Raw genomic sequence first — 20,221 nt, 5'->3', positions numbered from 1 at the left:
TCAGTTTTTATAGGACTTCAACACCTCCTCCTCCTCCTCCTCCTCCTCCTCCTCCTCCTCCTCCTCCTCCGCAGAGTTGTGTCCTCTGGCTTCCACCCAGACAAATGTTGTCTGTGAACTGATAAAGAAGGCGGAGGGAGAAATTACTGCGACTTGACATTCCTGCGAGACGCCTCCAGGGGCCGCTTGCACTAATGCGCCACTAGGTGGCAGTAAAGTGCCTGCACTTGTTAGTCCGTACAACGGGACTTTAGACTTTTGTAATGTAAACATATTTAGTAAGTAAGTAAGTAAGTAATAATAATAAATAACTATGCGTCACTCATTTATGGGGGGAAGACTTTTTAAAATTTTCTTATTAAATATTTTTTAATGACAAATGCAGTGAGTTATTTGGAGCATTAACATTTTTTTCAATGTGCCAATTAACTAACTAAAATAGCACAGCTACAGCCTAATAAGGAACTCAATACCTTGTTTCCCCTTTTACTTATATTACTAATACTGAATGAGTATGAAAAAGTGTATTTATTTATTCATCCAATTTCAGTATGGCTGACTATAGCATAAGATTTGAAAATCCATGTTCTTAGAAGTGGAAAAAAAAAAGGAAAAGATTTTCTAGTGTTGTTTCTATCACTCATGGTACAATCTACATGGTACAATTAACACAATTTTTTTCCCAGGGTCAAAATTGCTGCGGCACACGACAACCCTTTTCTTTTCAGTGTAATTTCACCCCTCATAGAAAAAGTTCCAAAAAGTCTTGCGCGACATACATAAATATATCTGTGGTAACTACTTCTGTGACGAGCCATTTACTTATCAGCGTGCCTGTGAATCTAACAAATGACCTCACCAGCCGTTGCAAAGAGAAGACAGAAATAGAATGGAGAGGCGTAATGTATTTACCCAACCCACACGTGGAGGAAATACGAGATGGTAAGAGTGGAAAATTGACCTGGCTTGTGTGTATACAGTTTATGTGGATGCGCTCACAATGGGGAAAGTTGTGTGTCAAGTATCTTGACAGGGTGAAGATTCGGGGCCTCTAATCAGAGGTTGGCGTTCAGTTTCCACTGGATAGTGGAATAGTTTATGGCACTGGTAGGAGCTGCTCTATCAAACTAAAGCATTGGGACAGTGAGGCCTATTCATTTTAATGAGGACTAACAGAAATTCCTCTTAGTCCTTTCCTTTATTAATGTTCCTTGGCTACATCTATAATAGAGGTGCGACAGGGTGAATAACAAGCCCTTGTGAAGCGGAGAGAGGATAGAAACTCAGTAGGGCCAATACAACTGAAGGTATCGCTATCTACTACTCAGAGTTTATGAACAAATGTACAGGGGGTACATTGGGGAATCCAAAACACTCATTAGCATAAGGAACAGGAAGGCTAGGCTGGGATTTTTGACTTTATTATTCAACTTAGATGTGCCATTTATGATATACTGTATAGGTGACGGTGGATGGCTGTGCATTTGGTATCTGGGCGTTTAGTAGTGTTTACCCAACTTAATCCACACCACATCGCTATTATAAAAATCAAATCAACAATACTAAACAAAAACACATATAACAGCACACAAGTGTGCCATGTACAAAACTGGGAGCAGTTGAGAATTTATATCTAAAAACGTACCCAAAAAAACAAACATATCAAAAAATACATTATACTATTGCTCAGCAGAGATGCTGATGATCATTATCAGATGTATAGATGCATTTCTGCTAGTTGGCTTGTTAAAACCAACCAATCAGAAATCGGGAAAAATGTTGACGTTACTAAGGGGCTGGTTTTTGATTGGTTAAGGAAACAGTCCATTCATATTGCTAAAACATTATACTGTATTTAAAATTAAACTAATTTAAAAAAAGAATTACACTGCTTATTACATCTGCCAACTCTACTGATTCTTACGATGGCGTATTAGGGTCGCCTAGCATGAAAAAACAACAAATGAAAAGTCAAAATGACGAGATGAAAAGTTGTCATCGCGATGATAGTTGACGAGAGAATCCTGACGTGGACTTCCGTGTGTGTTCGGGTCTGTTCTCTTTTGGTCAATTTATATTACGTTTGGAAACAGATATTAAAAATAGCAAAACGACTCATTCGAGGTCCGTTATAAGATAAAAAGAGCAACAAAACCAAAAAAATACAGCTTGATTTTCCGGTTCGTTGTCTGGAACGAGTAAGGAAAACACTAATTTAACAGTTTAATTCTCAATGTTTATTTCTAAAACGAAAATGGGATAGCGCACGAGGCGCAAACGAAAGAAAAAAAAGCTTGTTAATTTGTTTTGGATTACAGACAGCATTTCTCATACTGACCAGGAGATGGCGACAGCGTGGTGGATAAAGACGATTTGGTCTTCAGGATTTTTTCCCTCCACTTTATTAAACATTTCTATAAACATACACTTGTAGAGGGTGCAACGCCTGAACATGGCAACAACGCGCACACACAAAAAAAGAATATAAAAATAAACTAAATTGGGGATTCTTGCACATCATATATTGTATACAAAAAAACAACAATTTAGTATCAGCAATAAATCCTTAAAAGGAGAGTTTAAAGTGTTTCCACGTAGCAAAAAGAATATGATATTTGCCCATGATCTAAGCAGCCATACCCGACTGAGCAAGGTGAAAATGTGGAGCGGCCGAGAACGCTGCGTTGCATAAAAAATAGCAGAGGAGCTCCATGCAGAGTAATGCAATCCAAAATCCAAGGCCTTTCGTTCCTGTGATTCACTTTGAAAAGCAACCATTTCCGTGGTAAACCAAATCAGTCATCATGACCAGGTGGCGCTAGTGTGCAAAGCACCATTCAACAAGCAGAAGAAGAAGGTTGGCTTTGATTGACGTTTGGTGGTCAGCCCTGCAGGTTATATGTGAGACAGGTGTGCACAAGGGCACTCATTAAGTGCAGTTCACAGGTGCGGCGAAATGGCGACAGTCAGCTAAGTGAGTACACCAGCAAATGTTTGTTTGTGTTTTGTTGTCGTTTTTCCACGACGATATTATGTTTATTGCAGGATTTTCGCACTTGAGGCACACGACGGCGTTTGAGGTTTGAGCACAGCACGTCACAATTTACTCCGTTTGGCGTTTGCTAGATTTATAGTGTTATTAGTTTCATTCTCTCTTCGGTATTTCAAATGTTTTTGGTGTGTGTTTTTTTTTTTAATGCTGTACCTTCCGTTCTAGGTTATATTTAACTACATCACTGCAATGACGTTCCATGTCTGGAGGCTATGAGTAACAGATGCAGTAGAAAATTCGAAGGCTCCAGGTGAGTCCTCCAGATATTGCTGTTTAAAATGGCTTTTCAGAGTATAATTAGAAGAAACATCTAAAGTACCCTATATTCAATGATTTGTCATGAGAAAAATATTGACAAAAGATCTAATGTAGTATTTTTTTCCTAGAATTTTTACAGGACATGCTGAGATGGTCAGGTGGGAGGCATTTGATGAAATGACACGGATCTGCTGCCGGGGTCAGAAATGTCGTTTTCCCTCAAATCGGAGGTATTGCAGTTGTCATGTTTCTTTCATCTTACCATTCATTCATTTTCCTTTTTTTTTTTTTTAAACTTGTGAACATTATATTGCTTTGTGTAATGAGTACAATTAGAGTGAAATATAAAAATGAAGCTGCGGCACACTATTAATCTTGCATTTGCGTTTTGCAGGCTGGAAGAGGAGCCAAATGGGATGAGGCAAAAGAACAGTTCCACAAGTCAAGGATCAAGCGACACACAAAAGTACGGTGTGGGGAGCGTGTCAACAGAAGGGGGCAGAGTGTTGATCTCTGGTGTGTGCCTTTGGTTGACTTTGGTTCTGGATGCCAAGTGTGTGCTACGCTAGAAAGGTTGAATTGAAATGAGGGCAGGTTTAAAAAGGGTTCAGAGAGCTGCTGGTTGAGGCCTAAATGGCTTGATGGTTTATAGTTGAGTTGGCTGGATCTAGAGTGGCTTGTTCTCGGGTGAGAATGGCAATGGAAAGTGTGCAGCGTATTATTTGAGAAACAACTACCCCACACCCCCACCCTTTTTTTTTGTGTGCGCGTGTGTTTCAGGTTTGTGGAGTTACCAGATTTGGTGAGCGGTGCCAAGAGGATTCTGGACCAAGGTAATGAGTGCGTATACAAGTTTTTTTGAGGGGCGGGGGGATGAAAAGATAAGTAAAAGTATGCGCACAATAATTACATTTTTAAAAGTATGGTGTAGAAATAAAACCCAGAGGTCATTAGTCGATTAGTTTTTGGCTATAGGCCATACTCGGCACATCCCAAGATTGGGACGTGTTAAGTATTCAGCCCAAAGCAGTAATATGGCGTGTATATAACATTTCAAAAGTAGAATGTTTAGTTGGTATTTTTAGAATCTGTCACTATTGTACTTGATTGAATGCTATGTTGAACATATAAACACATTACAAGTTGAATAGATGTCATAGTTGTAAAGTCCTGTTTACGTGTTCAAAAGGAGTAGCAAGAAGTACAAGAACGTATGTCGTCCTACCTCTTATGAGTAGTTTATTTGTATAAAATGACTAGTCCAAATTATTATAATTTTTTTTTTAAAAAGCATAGATATACAGTAAGAGTCACTTGTCAAGCCATCACATTGCATGCTTGTGAACATACATTAAAAAAAGCCACTTAATAAACATACAGCTAATCTCATCAATGAGCTATACCTGTATGATAAATTCCTAAACAATGGTTAGACAAATGTACACATTGCAGTGACGTGTTTTAGCAAGTAAAAAATTATAATTGTTTCTAATCTGATCAAACAAGGACTTGTAAATTGACCCAATGCAACCTAAATTACAGCCATGTTTTTTGTAACCTACCAATAAATGTTGCATTTGATTTCCTGACAAAAGTATGCAATTATTTCATTTACATTAGCATAATTTTTTGACCACCAAAGTTCAGTGTTCTCAACACCTGATTAAAAACAGCTGTAACAAGTAAATTTTTAAGGGTTTGACTAATTTTGTTTGAGGAAATCACTAAGGACATTTCTTGGTATAGTGCATTTTAAGTTGCATTGGTGTATTTGACGAGTTATTTGGTCAGATAAAAAAAAAAAGTGTTAAACCTGCTAAAACACTTAACTGCAGAGGGGTTGAATAATTTAGAACACAACTGTAATTCATGCATATACCGTACCTGATTAGTATATTTTAGGGAGAATATTTAAACGGTTGTTGTTTTTTTAAACACAGAAAGCACAGCAACATTTGCCAATTGTATTTAATAATTAGTGCAAAAATTTACCCTTTTAACAAACGCATTTGATTAGTTAATCTTAATTTCAGTTACTTGTGTATGTAGTGTAGAATATGATACAGTGGCTTTTTTTTTTTATAAAATAAAAAAGATGTGTGAAATTTGGCACTCTTCTAAAGTATGTTGTCTGTGTAATTATAAAAAAAAAGTGAGATTTTGTTCCTGTGATCTGTGTTGCAGGGCAGATGGTGGCTCAAGAAGGGACCGCCACCAAACAAATCTGGATTTAGTTTTACATTGTGGATGATGAACCCCAGATGAGACACGAGACCAGGTAGCACAAGTTCACACGACAAAACAAACTTCCTTTCCTACATTAGTCCTGACTCCATTCCCTGTGTTGACGGGTGGAAAGGCATCGCTGGCCGGCTGGCAAGCAGGCCAGTCGCGTTTTTTTTTTTTGCGGCTGGCTTGTTTGCCAGTCGGTCAGCGGTGCCTTTCCACCCGTCGGCACACGGGGAATGGAGCTAAGCTAGCTTTGCTAGTTAGCCTGCTAAGCTAGTTTGGCTAGCTAGCTTGCTAGGCTAGCTAGCTTGCTAAGCTAAGCCTGCTAGGCTAGCATGGCTAAGATAGCTAAGCTAGCATGTTAACCAGCTAGCTAGCCTCCTGGCTAGCTAGACTGCCGCCTAGTTGCAGAGTAAATGGGGTTTTATTTTGTTGCTGTGATCTTGTGTTACTACTACTGTAATTTGTTTCCTGTAATCTATTTTGCAGGGCAAATGGGTCGATCAAGAACCAGCACCAAACTAATCTGCGTTTAGTTTTACCTTACGGATGAGCCGGCTGAAACATGAGACCAGGTAACACTAGTTCACACGACAAAAATAAATAAAACCTTCCTTCCATTCCCTGTGTTGACGGGTGGAAAGGCATCGCTGACAAGAGGAGAGGCGACTGGCCTCTCTCCTCTTGCGGCTGGCCTGTTTTGCCAGTTGGTCAGCGGTGCCTTTCCACCCATCGCCACATGGGGAATGGAGCTTGGCTAGGCTAACCTAGCTGAGCTCGCTAGCCTAGCAACCAGCTAACTCTTTGCTAGTTGGACTGCTGCCTAGTTGCGGAGTAAATGAGGAATAGGTTTTATTTTGTTGCTGTGATCTGTTACTACTACTGTAATTGGTTCCTGTGATATGTTGCAGATCAGCACCAAACTAATCTTCCTACCCTGCCAGCCACTTTCCAGCTCCCAGGGCTCTACGATAAATCTAAAAACCGTGAGTTCAATTTTAGCTTCTTTGAATCTTTAAAATGTAGTAATAGTAATAATTTGTTCAGGTACCCAGAATGCAATATGATGCTCGTAGCAAGCCAGGAGCGAATGAATGCGATTGTCATCTCTTAGCAACTTGTAAAGGCACAGTGTAGCAAGTGACCGCTAGATGTTGCTATAGCATAGAATGCAGCTGAAAGCCATGCATTTAGAAGCACGCACACTACGCAAGCCTTACCGCCACTTCCTAATTTTTCTGAGCAAACCATTATCTTGGCGAGAAGATGCCAAAAGAACGAGCAAGCTGAATTGAGTTAGAGGCTTTTTCAATCGGCTTACATGCATATCGTTACAGCAAATAAAACATCCTAATAGTTGCTGAAGAGCTTTTAGCATATCTCGGATAATTAGTCTTTAGTGATGAGCTCCGTCTTTTTAAAGTTGCAATGTTTTGTTGTCATGACCCTGATCTTTCGTTCTCTCCACAGATTCTCCACCGAACTTGTCTGGAATGTGTAGACCACTGCAAAATGTTAAGATTTCCATTCGTGAACAATTTCTAAACCACGTTGGCTGCGTTTTGGGATTTTGTCACGCTGAAACCCAAGACCAAATTTCACCACAGACTGCCTACTGTTTATTTTGTTGTGAAATATTGAGTATCATTTATTCTTTGTTTAACTGTGATTAGTTACCTTGGGCCAGGGGCACAAATAAAAATCCCACTCCCATATTTGACAGTGGCTATGGTGTTTTTCCCGGTTGAAGGCTGCCCCTCCCCTTTTTTTATTTTTTATTTTTTCATTGCCAAATACAGGACACATAATGGTGGCCAAAAAATGTCCTGTTGCATCTGATCCTAAAATTGATCAAGATGACAATTGGTGAAGGCCAAGTGTTATTTTGAGTGCTTTTTCTGGAGAAGTTGTCTTATCTGGTCAGTGAGCATGGAACCAGCAGTGTGCTGTCAGTTGGACCGTCTGCCTTGAGACCTCAGCAGAGGCCACCTTGACCAATTGGATCCTTGACTAGTTTTTCACCTGGCTTACTAACGCCCCTTGGCCAGCAAAGGTGTGACATTTGGCTTTCAGCCATTTCCTTTGAAATTGTTCTTAGTGCAGAATGTCTTGCAGTTTAAGCACCGAAGTTGCGGAATTAGAAAATAATTGGACTTGGGTTTATCGTTCTTTTGTGAGCAGCCACATTGCACAAAAGCAGGCCCTCAGTGTGTCCAGACAGTTTCTGTATTTTACCTCGAATAGACTTCAACAGCTTTTCCTTAAAAGGATGCTTTAGAACATTTTGGAAATGGTAAAAACTTATTTTTTTTTTTATTTTTTATAGAATTAGACAGTTTGCCACAGGTATGAATAATTTACGCCACAACTTTTTAGTTAAAAAGCAATCAAGCTGAGAAATATGCATGTCCACAGTGATCTTGTACAACATATCTTCTGGGAGACACACCCATGTTCTGTCCAATCCAGGTAAGAATAGCTCTTTAATACCAGAAACTTCAAATGGAAAATAGCCGGGGGTATGAATCATTTTGGGCTTCACTGTATGTATTTAGTTTCATACATTTAGAAAATTGTAGAACAGTGAGACACTGATAATAAGAATGTATCTTGTCCTATGTCTTTAATATTAGTCATTAGAATGTTTGATCATGTGTGTACACCGGATAAATAATTGGACCTGCTTTTCTCCAGGTGAGGTGGCAAAGCGCTGAGCTTCATCTGGGCCTGAACCTTCACTGCTCGGGTAGGAGGCTTCATTCCCTTTTATTTAAAAAAAAAAAAATAGTTAAATAATGCTGATGGACTTGTGGTGGCTGTGAAATTCCTTGAAAATTCAGGGAAATTATATTTGAGCTGTTGTGTTACTACAGTCCAATAAAGGTTGAATTGAATGCAATTCCTATAGTTTAATGTTGTCTGTCTTTGCAAATATTAATGATAGACGGTGGCAAGGTCTTCACTACGTACCCATTAACTATCTTGCACATTGGATAATGTACATGCTTCATACATTGGGGGGGGGGTGCAAAGATGGTTAAAGCAAAAATTAACTCATTTAGACATTTAATCAGGAATAAATTAGATAACTTCATTATTTTTCCAAGTCATCGTTATATAACGCTTTAGAACAGCCGTAGCTGTACAAATATTACTTTCTTTTTTCCAAAAATTTTTGCACTTGACTGCAGGTCTCATTAGTTGTCTGGGTTTGGTCACCACGTACAATGTCCTCTGCAGTTGGCAAAATGTGGATTGTAAATGGAAGAAATAATATTACTGCCTGAAGTGGCTAAATGAGTCAAATATCTGATTAATGACATTCACTATATTGACTTTAGCATTTGCACAAGGGAGTATCCATCGCAATGGGCTGATATTTCACAATTATTAGCATCCATTTTATAGTTTTAGATGGCTAATACATGTTTTTGTTTTGGGCTGTGTGCAGGTGTCAGACACCCTCCAGCATTGCCCCATCAGATTGGTCCAGACAAGCGAAAGCTCTTCTCTTACCTGCGAAAAGTGACTGCAGAGGTAAGCTTAGACGTGACTGAGCGTGTAGTAAAGCTGTCGGTATTGCACAATGAGTCATGAATGTTTAAAGACAAGGGGTAACTCTGCAAATGATTAATGGCCGTTGTATTTGTTTCTACCACAGGAAAGCAGCCGCATTTGGGGAGTGAAGACAGTCGTGATGAGTTTCTCAGCTGGCCAGTAAAGTTGAAGTGATTTGTCACAGCTAACATCTTCACTGTACAAAATGGTATTACTTTGCATGCAATTTGACATGATTGTGCAACTCTGAATAAAGATGTGCTGAAAAGTTTGGATATACATTTCAATGTTTACTTTATTATGGGCACTCAACCAAGTTACATGTAACAATACATTCAAAAGGAATTCCACTTAGCCATTGCAGTAAAAAAATCTACACTAGCAACTAACTTTGAAAAGTTTCACATTACTGCTCTTCCAGCCTGTAATTGAGACATCTCCAAAAAATGATTTGATGGGAGTAACTACAAATACTTATGCAGGTGGAAGACTGACATTTATTGCAAAAACTTTCAATTGTTATGGCCTGCTGGTTCCTTTTGTGGGAAACAAAGTTGATGAGTTATCCAGGTGGACTTCATACACCACCACGACATAACTATTACAGGCTGCTTGATGTAGTATTTGATGCTATTGTTGGCTTCTAAATAGATCATTTATTCATTATTAGCAAATGACAGGCTGCAACCAAAAGCACCACTTGGAGAATGTACTACCCAAAGACATTTGACATACTATAGGTTGCAGCACCAAGGCTTCTCACCATTGTTGCTCTTCCACCCTGCAAAACATAACCACATTCCATTAGTTACATGTATTTGAAAACAATTTTTGGGGGGGGTCTACGCAACCACACTATCACATCTAATAAAGGCTAACCTGTGCAGAGACGGAGACTCCCAGGTGTGTCTTGGGTTGGTGGAGATTTCACACACAGGTGGACACAATCTGCATCCAGGAAAGCCATCAGGACTGCTTTGTGTGAATGACAAAACACTCCATCAGAAGGCAGTTTGCAACCCCCTCATTACCCCAAGTACCTGTGTCCATGTCGCATTGTTGCCCTGGGCTGGTGGCTCCTGGTGCGTCTCCGCCCTTCCCGCAAGTTGAGGGAAGTCAGCACTGGGAAGAGCAAGAAAAAAGGGTTTGGGACTATTCCAGGCCCTGTGTGTGTGTACACACTTGTATTACCTGGCCTTCTGTCTCAGACTCTTCCGCCGTGCATGCGGGGCAAGCTGAAGTCAACTGTGACATTGTGCTCAAATGTTGCACTCCTGCAACAAGTCATCATGGGAAACTGGGACGTGCCACAAACATTTTCTGGCCTGCTCACTTAGCTGGCGGTCGCCATCTTGCCGCACCTGCGCTGCATTGGGTGAAGCCTTGTGCGCACCTGTCTTCTAAACACCTCCGGTCGTTTGCTGGCGGCTTGCCAGCGACGTTCAGGTGCCCACTGCCGCCTGCTGCACAAAAAGTTAAATTACAACACATGTATATGGTTCAATGAGGGGGGGGGGGGGGGCTATGCGGCGTGGGGGTTTCTTTGTTGGCAGGGTGCTGGCGTAATTCTTCTTAAACTTTGCTCGTCATAACAGCGCTTCCTGACCCTCACTCAGCTGACTTGAGCTGGCCAATCAGAAGCTGATTTTAGGCTCGGCCTGGTGAAAAACCAAGTGGGTGCCTGAGAGCAGCTGATTCTACACATCTGTTCATTCATTTGGGCTATTTCTGGTTTAAAGTTTTCTCCCACTTTTGTTAACTCAAGTATAAAAATCTTTACATTTCTTTGTGTGTTAGGGCAGATATGAAATTTATGATTATTCGTGAGTTGCCTAGTGAAGTCATGCGGTTCATTACGTTTAGAAATTGTAATCGCCCGACACCCCTAATTAAACATTTTTATTTCTTTTAAATGGCATTGTTGGGAATTCTAATGATTTTTTTTTTTTGTTTGTTTGTTGTTGTTTTTTTTAGTGGAGGTTATTGGAGATTTGGGGGTGTCTGGCAATTCTACTTTGTGGTCTTAATTAATCGTATAGCTTCACTGGTTAGCTCACAATTCATCGCGGGTTTTGTGTCTGCTCTAAATGTGCTAAACTAATCTGGGTTTTGATACTCTTGTTGGCTACTATGGAAAAAACATGTTGCGCTAATAAAAATAGTTGCAGTGATTTTTGGCCGTCTATAGCTGTCAGTGGCAGTGGATGGGTTCATAAAGTCTCTTTACCGTTTAAATTTTTTTATTAAAAATGCAATTGATTATTTTATTCAGATTTGTTCTATTGTATTCAGTGTTTAAAAATATTATTTTTCTGGTTTAAAGTTTTCTCCCACTTTTGTTAACTCAATTTCTTTGTGTGTTAGGGCAGATATGACATTTATGATTAATCGTAAATTGCCTAGTGAACCAATGTAGTTGATTACGTTTAAATGATGTGATCGCCCGACACCCTTCATTAAAAAATATTACTCTATTTTTATTTTTGGGGGGGGGGGGGGGGTTATTGAAAATGTGGGGGCATCCAACGATTCTAATTTGTGGTCTTAATTATTCACATGACTTCACTGGTTAACTCGCGGTTCATTGCAGATTTTGTGTCTGCTTTAAACGTACTGAGCTAATCTGGGTTTTCGTTCTCTTGTTGGCTAGAATGGGAAAAAAAGACGTAGCGTAATAAAAATAGTTGCGCTGCTTTTTGACCGTCTACAGCCGTCGGTGGTGGTGGATGAGTTAATATGGTAAGGTTCATCTCTGCTACAGCTTTTATCTCTTTATTTGACAGTTTGTGGGGAAGGGTTGGGGCCAGTTTGGCAGGATTGGACAATTCTGGTGATTTCTCTACTCTGTAAATGGCACATTGCTAATATACATGGTCTTCATTTGAACCCTTATTCCAGGAACTGCTGGGTCAGTCCACAACGAGACGTATTGCTGGGGAGGGGATTCTGTTGATATTCTTGCTTTGCAATTATCTAGGAGTTTGGTTCCTGTTTTAGCAGCCTTTTGTTGTTGGCCTTGATAAACACACAGCTTTAACAAAATGTTTGAAACGGTTTACCCTCGTCCGGTGGTTCCTGGTGCCTGCCGCTCGGCTCCGCCGCCTTGCCTGCAAGTCTTCAAATGGGAGAATAAATTACACATGGGAGATTATTAAACCGCCTATGAAAAACTATTTGGTAAGGCACGCCATGTGCTTGCTTGTTTTTTGAAGAATGGCCATACTCAACATGTCCCGATGCCGGGGTGTGCGAAGTATGGCCGTTCAGTCTAAGGCAAGTTGCTAAAAATGACTTTAACTTGTGTCCATTATTACCTTGAACCGCAGAAGGGAGGGGAAAAAACCATCGAGTTGAGCAATATGACTGAGTCCTCCCTCGACCTCAAGCGCTGTCGTGCGTGTCCCTCGGGTGTGCAAATCTTGCTGCAAGCAAAATATCCTAGTAAGACATGACAACGTGCAGCACGACAAACATTTGCTCGCGTGCTCACCTGACAGTCGCCGTCTTGATTTGCCGCACCTGGCCTGCTCAAACGCTAATCTACTTTGCGCACTAGCGCCACCCGGTGGTCTGGCGAGGTCTTACCGCGGAAAAATGTTGTTTTTCCAAAGTACATCACAGAGGAACTGATGATGGTCGTGGATTGCACTTCACGTCTCTATATAGTATTTATTGTTGTTTTTTTTTATGAGGGGGCGCCGTTCCAGCTGGACAACTAACGAGAATCAATTTGAATTGCATTTGGGTGTTTGCTATTTTGAAACTTCCATTACATAGCGTGTCGTTATTCTTTTTTTTTATGCCTTTTCCAAAACTTTATATGCAATGACCAATTTAGACACGCACCGTGTTCGGGAATTAAGTTGAGCAGCAAAACTACGATTTGCCGGCACGGGGGTGCTTGGCCACTCATAGTCGTATGTTTACTTGGGACTTCATGAGTTGATGCAAATTCAATGCAAAGCTTGAGCGGTACCAGTATTGACCTGTAGATGTCTCTGTTCGCTTTCCCTTCGCCGTTTGGCTGCGCTGGGGGGTGGGGGTGGGGGGCTTGGTGTGACGGGGGCCTCCGAGTAGATGTATGACTCACCTTGTGAATGGGCTTCGGCGTTTGCTTATCACTGCAAAGATGCTTGACACAAGGACAAGATTTTCCTCATTCGGTCCGCATTGCCATGCTTGCTCCCGGTCCTCGGGAGAGCCCTCGACCTCGACTCCAGCCACTGTAGTGTTTGACTACAGTGGCTGGAGTAAAACTAAAAACAATTTCAGATTCCATCGAGTGCCATTCATTGGATTAACAAATGGAGAGTCTAAATTAAGTGTTTTATTGGGTGAGAGGAGCACGGGGTTGTGCAATAACTTATAAATAGCAATGAATATCACACTGGTGGCACATTGGGGAAATGCAGTTTTGCGTAACATGCTAATCATTGTGTTTAGCTACTGAGCCTATTTAGGATTGTGCAGTTGTTTGTGCTGAATGACTTTGCTTCTGCCATTATTGTGGGTATTTTAAGACCTCGTTCTCCAAAAGGAAGGATTTTCCAGCAATTTGTGATTATTCTACAGTTATTCAGCATATTTATGTATTTCTGGATAGTGGAGATGTTGTTAGGACGTACCTGAAATGCTGACTGCAAGCTTGGAATATTACTCTTGTCCTGATTAGGGTCGCGGGTGAGACAGAGGCCATCCCGGCTGACTTTGTCCCAGATGCGAGGTACACGCTGGCAAACCGATTGAGTGTTTGTAAACAAATCTTTACTCATACAGTTCAGATTATTGATACAGCAAAGTAAAGCTACCATAACGCACATACCGATGGACCAAAAGGTCAGAATGGGCACTGGATGGATTATAATAAATAGTTGAACACAACATTTGTACACATAAACATCGCCTCATTATCCATAGAAATGTACATAATACCAGTACGACAATAATTTCAAAAAATTTACGCATGACAAATGATCAAGGGAAAAAAAGTGAGATCCTCCATTGTTTTGCCGCTTCTAACTTGGTGTGCGGTGTGTATATACATAAAAACAAGCAACTACTGGATTTATATGGGATTATGTACACGTTCCTAAACAAGAAACTCCATAAAGGCACAATCGTCTATACAACATGTACAAAAGCTTTTTCTGCAGCTGACAAAAATAAAAAATACAATGATTGGTCATCATTATAATTGCCGTATGATTGCACGTACAATGTGAAGGTCAGCTTGTGCACTTTCAAGGGTGATTTGTACACAAGCAAACCCCTGAAGAAGTGTTTTCAGTCTTAAAGTGACTATAATGACATAGAAAATCAACAAAGGAGAGCTTTTGGCTGGGGGTTTGTTTTCAGGTGGCGATAACCAGTCTGTCTTCATCGTCGCTGGAAACCTCGTTGTAGTCGTCAATGACTTTCTGCCAGCTGGGCGCTTGCGCTGCTCTCTCCGAACCTCGCTTGGGGGACGCCGCGCTGCGCGCCAGACTTGGTGAGGATTTCTCCCTTTCCACCTTGTCTAAAGTCTGCGTGATGCCTGAATTCAGTCCTGCGATGGCGCTGGCTGGCAAAGAGGCGGGTGCGGGAGGGGGACGCCCCGTTTGAGATGATTGCGCTCCGAGAGCGTCGGGCGACCGTGGTAGAGGACTCCGGGTTGGGCTTAGAGAGGGGATGATGGCGGGGAGGGCGATGTTGACTATCTGCAGGCCCGGCATGTGCGTCTGGGTGCTGGCGCAGCTTTGGGGGGCGGGACTCGCCGCCAAAACCTGCAAGGCCACGCCTTGGCTGGACGCTAGCCCCGCGTTGGTCAGGCCCATTAGGCTGAGTGTCTCCAAACCGACCGGCTGCACCGCCTGACCCTGCGCTTGACCTACGGGGAAGCAGGGCACCACGCCGCCGATCGGTTCCTGGATCACGGGCGGCTGGGACTGCGCGTGATCCGGCCGGGGCGAAGAGTTGGGGGCCGCCGGCGGGCTGGCGTTTCTGTGGATGACGCTCACGGCCGGGATGGTGAGCTGAACGGGGCCGGCCTGAATTGGCACAAAGGTGGAATAAGCCGCCAGTCCGGCGGGCACCAGTTGGATGCCCCCGACGGGAACCAGACTGTAAGGTGAGCGGAAAGGTTGCTGGGAGTGCAGAGGAAGGTGACTGAACAGGTGAGTCTGGGTCTCCGTTCTCAGGGGTTGGGAAAGACCTTGTAGGGGGGCGTGCAAAGGACTTTGTGAAGTGGACGTCTGTGTGCTTTGGTCAACTGGGAGGCCGTAGTCGCTTTTCACCAAAGGATAAGTGGCAGAAGACGGAGCCTATTGAGAAAATAAAGAGAATACATTATATAAAATATTTGTGATTTGTGGTTCCCACAAAACATAAAATAACATTTATTTAATATATGTGTATATGTGTAATTTATTTATTTTTAAATTTTTCCCTTTTTGGCATTTTATTACAAAAGATTATATGTGTTTATTTATTTATTTAATTATTTTCTTTCAGCCATATTTTTACCAGATTTGTATTTTTTTTTTTTTTAAACCTTCCGGACATTTCAGTTCAACAGATTTCTTTTGTATTTACTTTTTCCTTTTTCAGACACATTATGCCAACATATTTTACATTATATAAACAAAAATACTTTTTCTTATTTTTTCCCTTTCAGACACATTATTACGCCATGTTTAAATTATGTTCATCTATTTATTTTATTTTATTTTATTTTTGGGCAAATTATTGCATGATTTAAGGATTTTCTTTTACTATTTTTTTTTATTTAATCCCCCCCCCCCTTCAGACATATTATTGCAACAGATTTCGATTTCATTTTTTTTTTCTTGTTTGGCCTCTTATTTGGAGAAGCTCGTCTTTTTCCCCACCCTTAAAGTGATGTTTAATGAGTCTCTTATTTCTTGACAGGCACAAGAGAACATGTCCAAAGTACAGATTGAATAAAAATGATTTATTTTCGCATGGCCTCTCTCGATATCTCTGAAACTGACCACCGTGAAATCCTTCCAAGTGAAGCGCCACCGGCAGTGTAGTGGTTGCCTCGAAGGGATACGCAGTGTGGAAAACGGCAAGATTATGGTGGAAAGAAATGACGCTAAGCTGTTTGGGTTTGTGTCACTCTGTTGACATAGCTGAGGTATCTATTGGCATCCCGCCTACACACCTTGTGGTCGAAACTGAAGCGTGATCAGGGTTTACCATTCCAAACCACACAATGGAAAAATAAAACTAGCTGGAAGTGCTTTGGTGGAAAAGAGGTTACAATGTATTTGATTCAAAGTAAGGGCACAAATCTTTTCATAATGTTTGCATAATGGACGCCAGGGGACTTCCAGTGGCGTAAAGCGAATTCATACCATTGCCTTGAACTGAAAAACGGTGACAAAAACTTGCGGTTGGGCTTGCGCCAATAGATTATACCAAAATATTGAGATTTTTATCAATTTACTTTAATACAAAAATCCTTCCTCATGGGGTTTGTAAAAGGCATTATGTTCTCTCAGGTATGTATGAAATTAGCTTCTGCAGCGTTAAATACATAAATAAATAGGACCGCAAAGCCTTTTTATTTAGATTGATTATTTATTTCTATTTATATATTCGCTTTCAAGTCTCATTTTTTGTTTGTATTTATTTTTACATGTTTATTTTTTACGTATATATATCTATATATATCTATATATATATATATATATATATATATATATATATTTATTTTTTTATATGTTTTTTTGTTTTCATTTCTATTTTCCATTTAAATGTATTTTTTATTATTCATTTTTGGATTTATATTTTTATATCCATTTAAATTTTTACTTTAATTATTTCATTTTTTTACATAGCTTTTTTTTGGTCCTCCATATAACCCTTGCTTATTGTTTTGTCCAATGTTCCATGCATCCATGGCCAATTATTTGGCGCACGTTACATACGGTGGCTGTCAGAGTGATTCATACGATACGTCCATAGATAATTATTTTCACTGTTTGGTTCCCTTCCTATTTGTTTTCACGTTTTCCTCCGCATCTAATCACTGGTGGGTCTCGTCATACCAGAACTCAAACTACTTCCTGCTTTTCTGTCTAAGAATCATGGGAAATGTAATCCTACAGGCTAATGCTAATGCTAGCTCAGGCATGTTTTCATTCTTTCAATGTGGGACAAGAAAAAAATAAAATTCCGATAATTGCCTTGTTTACAGCTGTTGAGCTTGTCAACCGAGATAGCATTTAGCATTAGCTTAAGTCATTTTATGCTATATATTATTTAATTGCTTTTAAGGTTTTCTTGACTTGTGGTGCAGTCCGCCCGGAAGTATGCATGATATCATGTTGAAAGGGTTTCTAGATAGTCCATTTGGATACAAGGCTCTCACCTGGCATGGTCTAAAGCCCGTCCCTGTCACGGGGGGGCTTAGTGGGCCATCGCAGTCTGGATAGTCGATGGACATCTGCCTGCATGGCGATACCGGACTCATCATGTGCACTGACTCCGTGTCGGAGAAATTGGAGTCCGTTGCGGCGACCAGAGAGCTACAAATGGGCGTTGAGCTCGGGCAGTAGCCAGACATTGAGTACTGCTGACTCAGCGGCAAAGGGTTCATGATGAGGACAGAGTCTGACGCGTGGGGTTCGGGAGGCGGCGGCTGCGCTAGGGAGCTGATTGACATTTGCGCCAGGAGGGCGCTCGGAGGGACTTCCGTCTCTTTTGAGGGGATGTGCTGCGGGCTGGCCGACACGGAAGGGTTCGTGGACAGGCCGGACTCGGCTTGGCTGTCCTCTTCATCGTCGTCGTTGTCGTCGTTCTCTTCCTCGTCGGCGCCGTCCGAGTCGTCGCCGTCTGAATCTTGGCGGTCGGCGCTGCTCACTTGACTGCGGTCTCCTGTAGATCCAAAAAGTATGTTTGTTAGACTGAATCAGGTGATATTCCCTCGTTGGTTTATTTTCGCGGAATGCGCTCGGAAGAGAATCAATCAGCGGCGGTGGGGTTCTCCCCTCGGACCATCGCGCACCTCTAAGCTCCAGTACTTGCAGAGGTGGAAAAACAAATATGCTCTAAGAGGCTGGGACCATAGAATGCTTTCAGGCAGCTTGTCTCCTCTTTTTTTTCCTTCTAAAATTAGACGCAGCAATTTCCTCTTTGTAAATGTTGTGCTTGCCGCCCACATGCACTTGGAGTTAACAGAGGATGAAGCCGCTTTTAGAATGTCTAATTAGACCGCGGCAAAGCTCAATGACAAAGCAGCACGGCACCACGCGGACAACTTTTTTGTTGTTGTTTTTTAAAATATACCTGAATCCTCTGCATCTTGATCTTCGGAGAGTCCATTTGGCACCCCCATCTCCATGCATTTCTTACTGTGTGCCTTGGACTTCATATGCTTGGTGAGATTTCCTGCAAGGAGCAGAAAGGTGTTATGGGTGGGTAGCGCTTGAACTGTATGATAGGATAGACTTACGTAAGGCGCCAATCTCTGGGCAAGCTGCATGTAAAGGGTGAGTAACTGATAAAGACATTTTTAAATGAACGTGGGTTGTTCTGACAAAGTACTGTTCCGCAGTGTTGCGTGGGAAGGGGGCGAGTTTGATAACGAATGGTGAATCACACTATCTTTATTTAAGGGAGGCTGAAACCTCGTTTTTTAATACGAGAACGGATGAATGGAAGTGCGGAGGACCAAAAATGCCAAAATTAAAAATGAAGAAAAGTGAAAATAATAAGTGAAATTTAAATATCATTTATCATTTAGTATGATTCAGAATCTATTTTAAATGTTTTAAAAATCAATTTCATTTAAATTATTTTTTCTTTCTTATTATTTTATATTTTTATTTTTATTTTTTGCCTTGCCTTTGTCTGCCTTTATTTGGAGCGCCTTTATTTGGAGCGCTGTTCATGTTTTACCCGGTTTGGCCACTGAGGGGCAGTGTGGTTCCATGCGGTCTAATACAATGCTAAGTTGTAGCCACATTAGAGAGTAGAAGGAAAAAGTCACAATCAAGTTATTCCAATAAAAGTTTTTTGTTGTTTTTTTCAGCGTGGAGCCGTTCTTTTGAGTGATAAAAGTGCCGCAAGTAGCACGCTAATTAGCATTAGCGGGTCAGACTGGAGTAGATTACAATTCCTTGCACATCTATAGATTGAATCAAAAATCGTTCTCAATCGAAAATCGATTCTGAATCAGACTCAAAAATCGGAAATGAATCGTGACACATTCAAAGATTCCCACCCCTAATTATTACTATCTTTATATTTACACATTTATTTTTAGATTTATATTTTGAAAGTTTTTCCCCCTTTATATATAGAGTTACTATTATTCTCATTTATATTTTTGTTATTTAATTTTTGATTTATATTTGTTATATCCTTTTCAAATGTCTCTTTTATTTATTTATTTGGGCTTTTTTGGTCCTCCGTATGGAACAACAGCAGAGTACCACACAGTTGACTTAAGTTGAATCCTTACCTGTATTGTATATGTAATGCTATAATGTCAGCCCAGACATCATAAGTATTATAATGTCATATTTTTAAAAACCTGACTGCATATAACACATTTTGACTGGAAAAAAACTCAAGCTCTCACCTTTGGTCTTGAAGGAGAAGTTGCAGTGGATGCAGTGATATGGCCGGACATCAGAGTGGGTGCGAATGTGCTTGCGCAACATGCTGGGCTTCTTACAGCGGATCCCACATTCCTCACAGATGTATTTACCGCGCCCTCGCCCACGTACATAAACATACTCTTCATTTGATTTGTATCTGTGGGGTTGCAACATGAGATAAAATGTATCGCAACATGACCTCCAAAGACAAATATGTTGTAAGGTTGTTCCATGCAAAATCACCCCAAAAGAGGTCGGTTTTTTTTTATTTATTTATGAAACTTGGTGAACATGTTCATAGTGTTGGCAGAACACTACATCTAAAATTTGGTGTCAATCGGAGCAGGGGTTTGGGGGATACCCCCCACTGATTTACTATCTTGATCCACAAGGTCACTTTCAAGGTCAAAACAATACATATGCACCAATCTTCTAAATGATTGCGGAACTACAATCCTTGTTGAATTCTCTTTCCAACAATACATGTTTTGTCAAGATTGATCAAGTAGTTCCTGAG

General features: G+C 40.9%; 2 protein-coding genes and 1 long non-coding RNA gene across 16 annotated transcripts in view; 1 reads left to right on the top strand and 2 right to left on the bottom strand.

Moving 5' to 3' along the window:
- The first annotated feature begins 2,018 nt into the window (after nucleotides 1–2,018).
- Nucleotides 2,019–7,254, top strand: LOC144036950 (uncharacterized). Of its 3 annotated transcripts, XM_077547972.1 has the most exons (10): nucleotides 2,028–2,974; nucleotides 3,046–3,080; nucleotides 3,218–3,302; nucleotides 3,439–3,540; nucleotides 3,705–3,776; nucleotides 4,091–4,143; nucleotides 5,495–5,588; nucleotides 6,029–6,114; nucleotides 6,451–6,525; nucleotides 7,010–7,254. In XM_077547972.1, exons 3-7 carry the CDS (start codon nucleotides 3,265–3,267, stop codon nucleotides 5,542–5,544), a joined length of 315 nt encoding a protein of 104 aa, XP_077404098.1. In that variant the 5' UTR covers nucleotides 2,028–2,974; nucleotides 3,046–3,080; nucleotides 3,218–3,264; the 3' UTR covers nucleotides 5,545–5,588; nucleotides 6,029–6,114; nucleotides 6,451–6,525; nucleotides 7,010–7,254. The 3 variants fall into 3 exon arrangements, with proteins under 3 accessions (XP_077404100.1, XP_077404099.1, XP_077404098.1); XM_077547974.1 differs by lacking the exon at nucleotides 3,046–3,080 and having other exon boundaries at nucleotides 2,019–2,974; XM_077547973.1 differs by having other exon boundaries at nucleotides 2,023–3,080.
- Nucleotides 7,255–9,366: 2,112 nt separating this feature from the next.
- Nucleotides 9,367–12,663, bottom strand: LOC144036942 (uncharacterized). Of its 8 annotated transcripts, XR_013288760.1 has the most exons (8): nucleotides 12,588–12,663; nucleotides 12,412–12,519; nucleotides 12,157–12,212; nucleotides 10,431–10,560; nucleotides 10,289–10,371; nucleotides 10,138–10,219; nucleotides 9,977–10,069; nucleotides 9,367–9,878 (listed from the first exon to the last, which is right to left on the bottom strand). It is a non-coding gene; the product is annotated as an uncharacterized LOC144036942 (long non-coding RNA). The 8 variants fall into 8 exon arrangements; XR_013288758.1 differs by lacking the exon at nucleotides 12,588–12,663 and having other exon boundaries at nucleotides 9,977–10,072; nucleotides 12,412–12,581; XR_013288759.1 differs by lacking the exon at nucleotides 12,588–12,663 and having other exon boundaries at nucleotides 9,977–10,045; nucleotides 12,412–12,581.
- Nucleotides 12,664–13,839: 1,176 nt separating this feature from the next.
- The window catches only part of hivep1 (HIVEP zinc finger 1), a 60,419-nt gene continuing 54,037 nt past the window's right edge, over nucleotides 13,840–20,221 (bottom strand). For all 5 annotated transcript variants that reach the window (XM_077548438.1, XM_077548435.1, XM_077548436.1 and 2 more), the window contains 4 exons: nucleotides 19,686–19,861; nucleotides 18,389–18,490; nucleotides 17,472–17,977; nucleotides 13,840–15,396 (listed from right to left, as the gene is read on the bottom strand). In XM_077548438.1, the coding sequence (XP_077404564.1) occupies nucleotides 14,449–15,396; nucleotides 17,472–17,977; nucleotides 18,389–18,490; nucleotides 19,686–19,861 (1,732 nt within the window). In that variant the 3' untranslated portion in view covers nucleotides 13,840–14,448. The remainder of the gene's footprint in view (nucleotides 15,397–17,471; nucleotides 17,978–18,388; nucleotides 18,491–19,685; nucleotides 19,862–20,221) is intronic.

Source organism: Vanacampus margaritifer, chromosome 17 (genome assembly GCF_051991255.1).
Source record: "Vanacampus margaritifer isolate UIUO_Vmar chromosome 17, RoL_Vmar_1.0, whole genome shotgun sequence".
Taxonomy (NCBI): Eukaryota; Metazoa; Chordata; class Actinopteri; order Syngnathiformes; family Syngnathidae; genus Vanacampus; species Vanacampus margaritifer.
The sequence above is the reverse complement of the archived record's forward strand: the minus strand, read 5'-3'. Positions and strand labels throughout refer to the sequence as shown.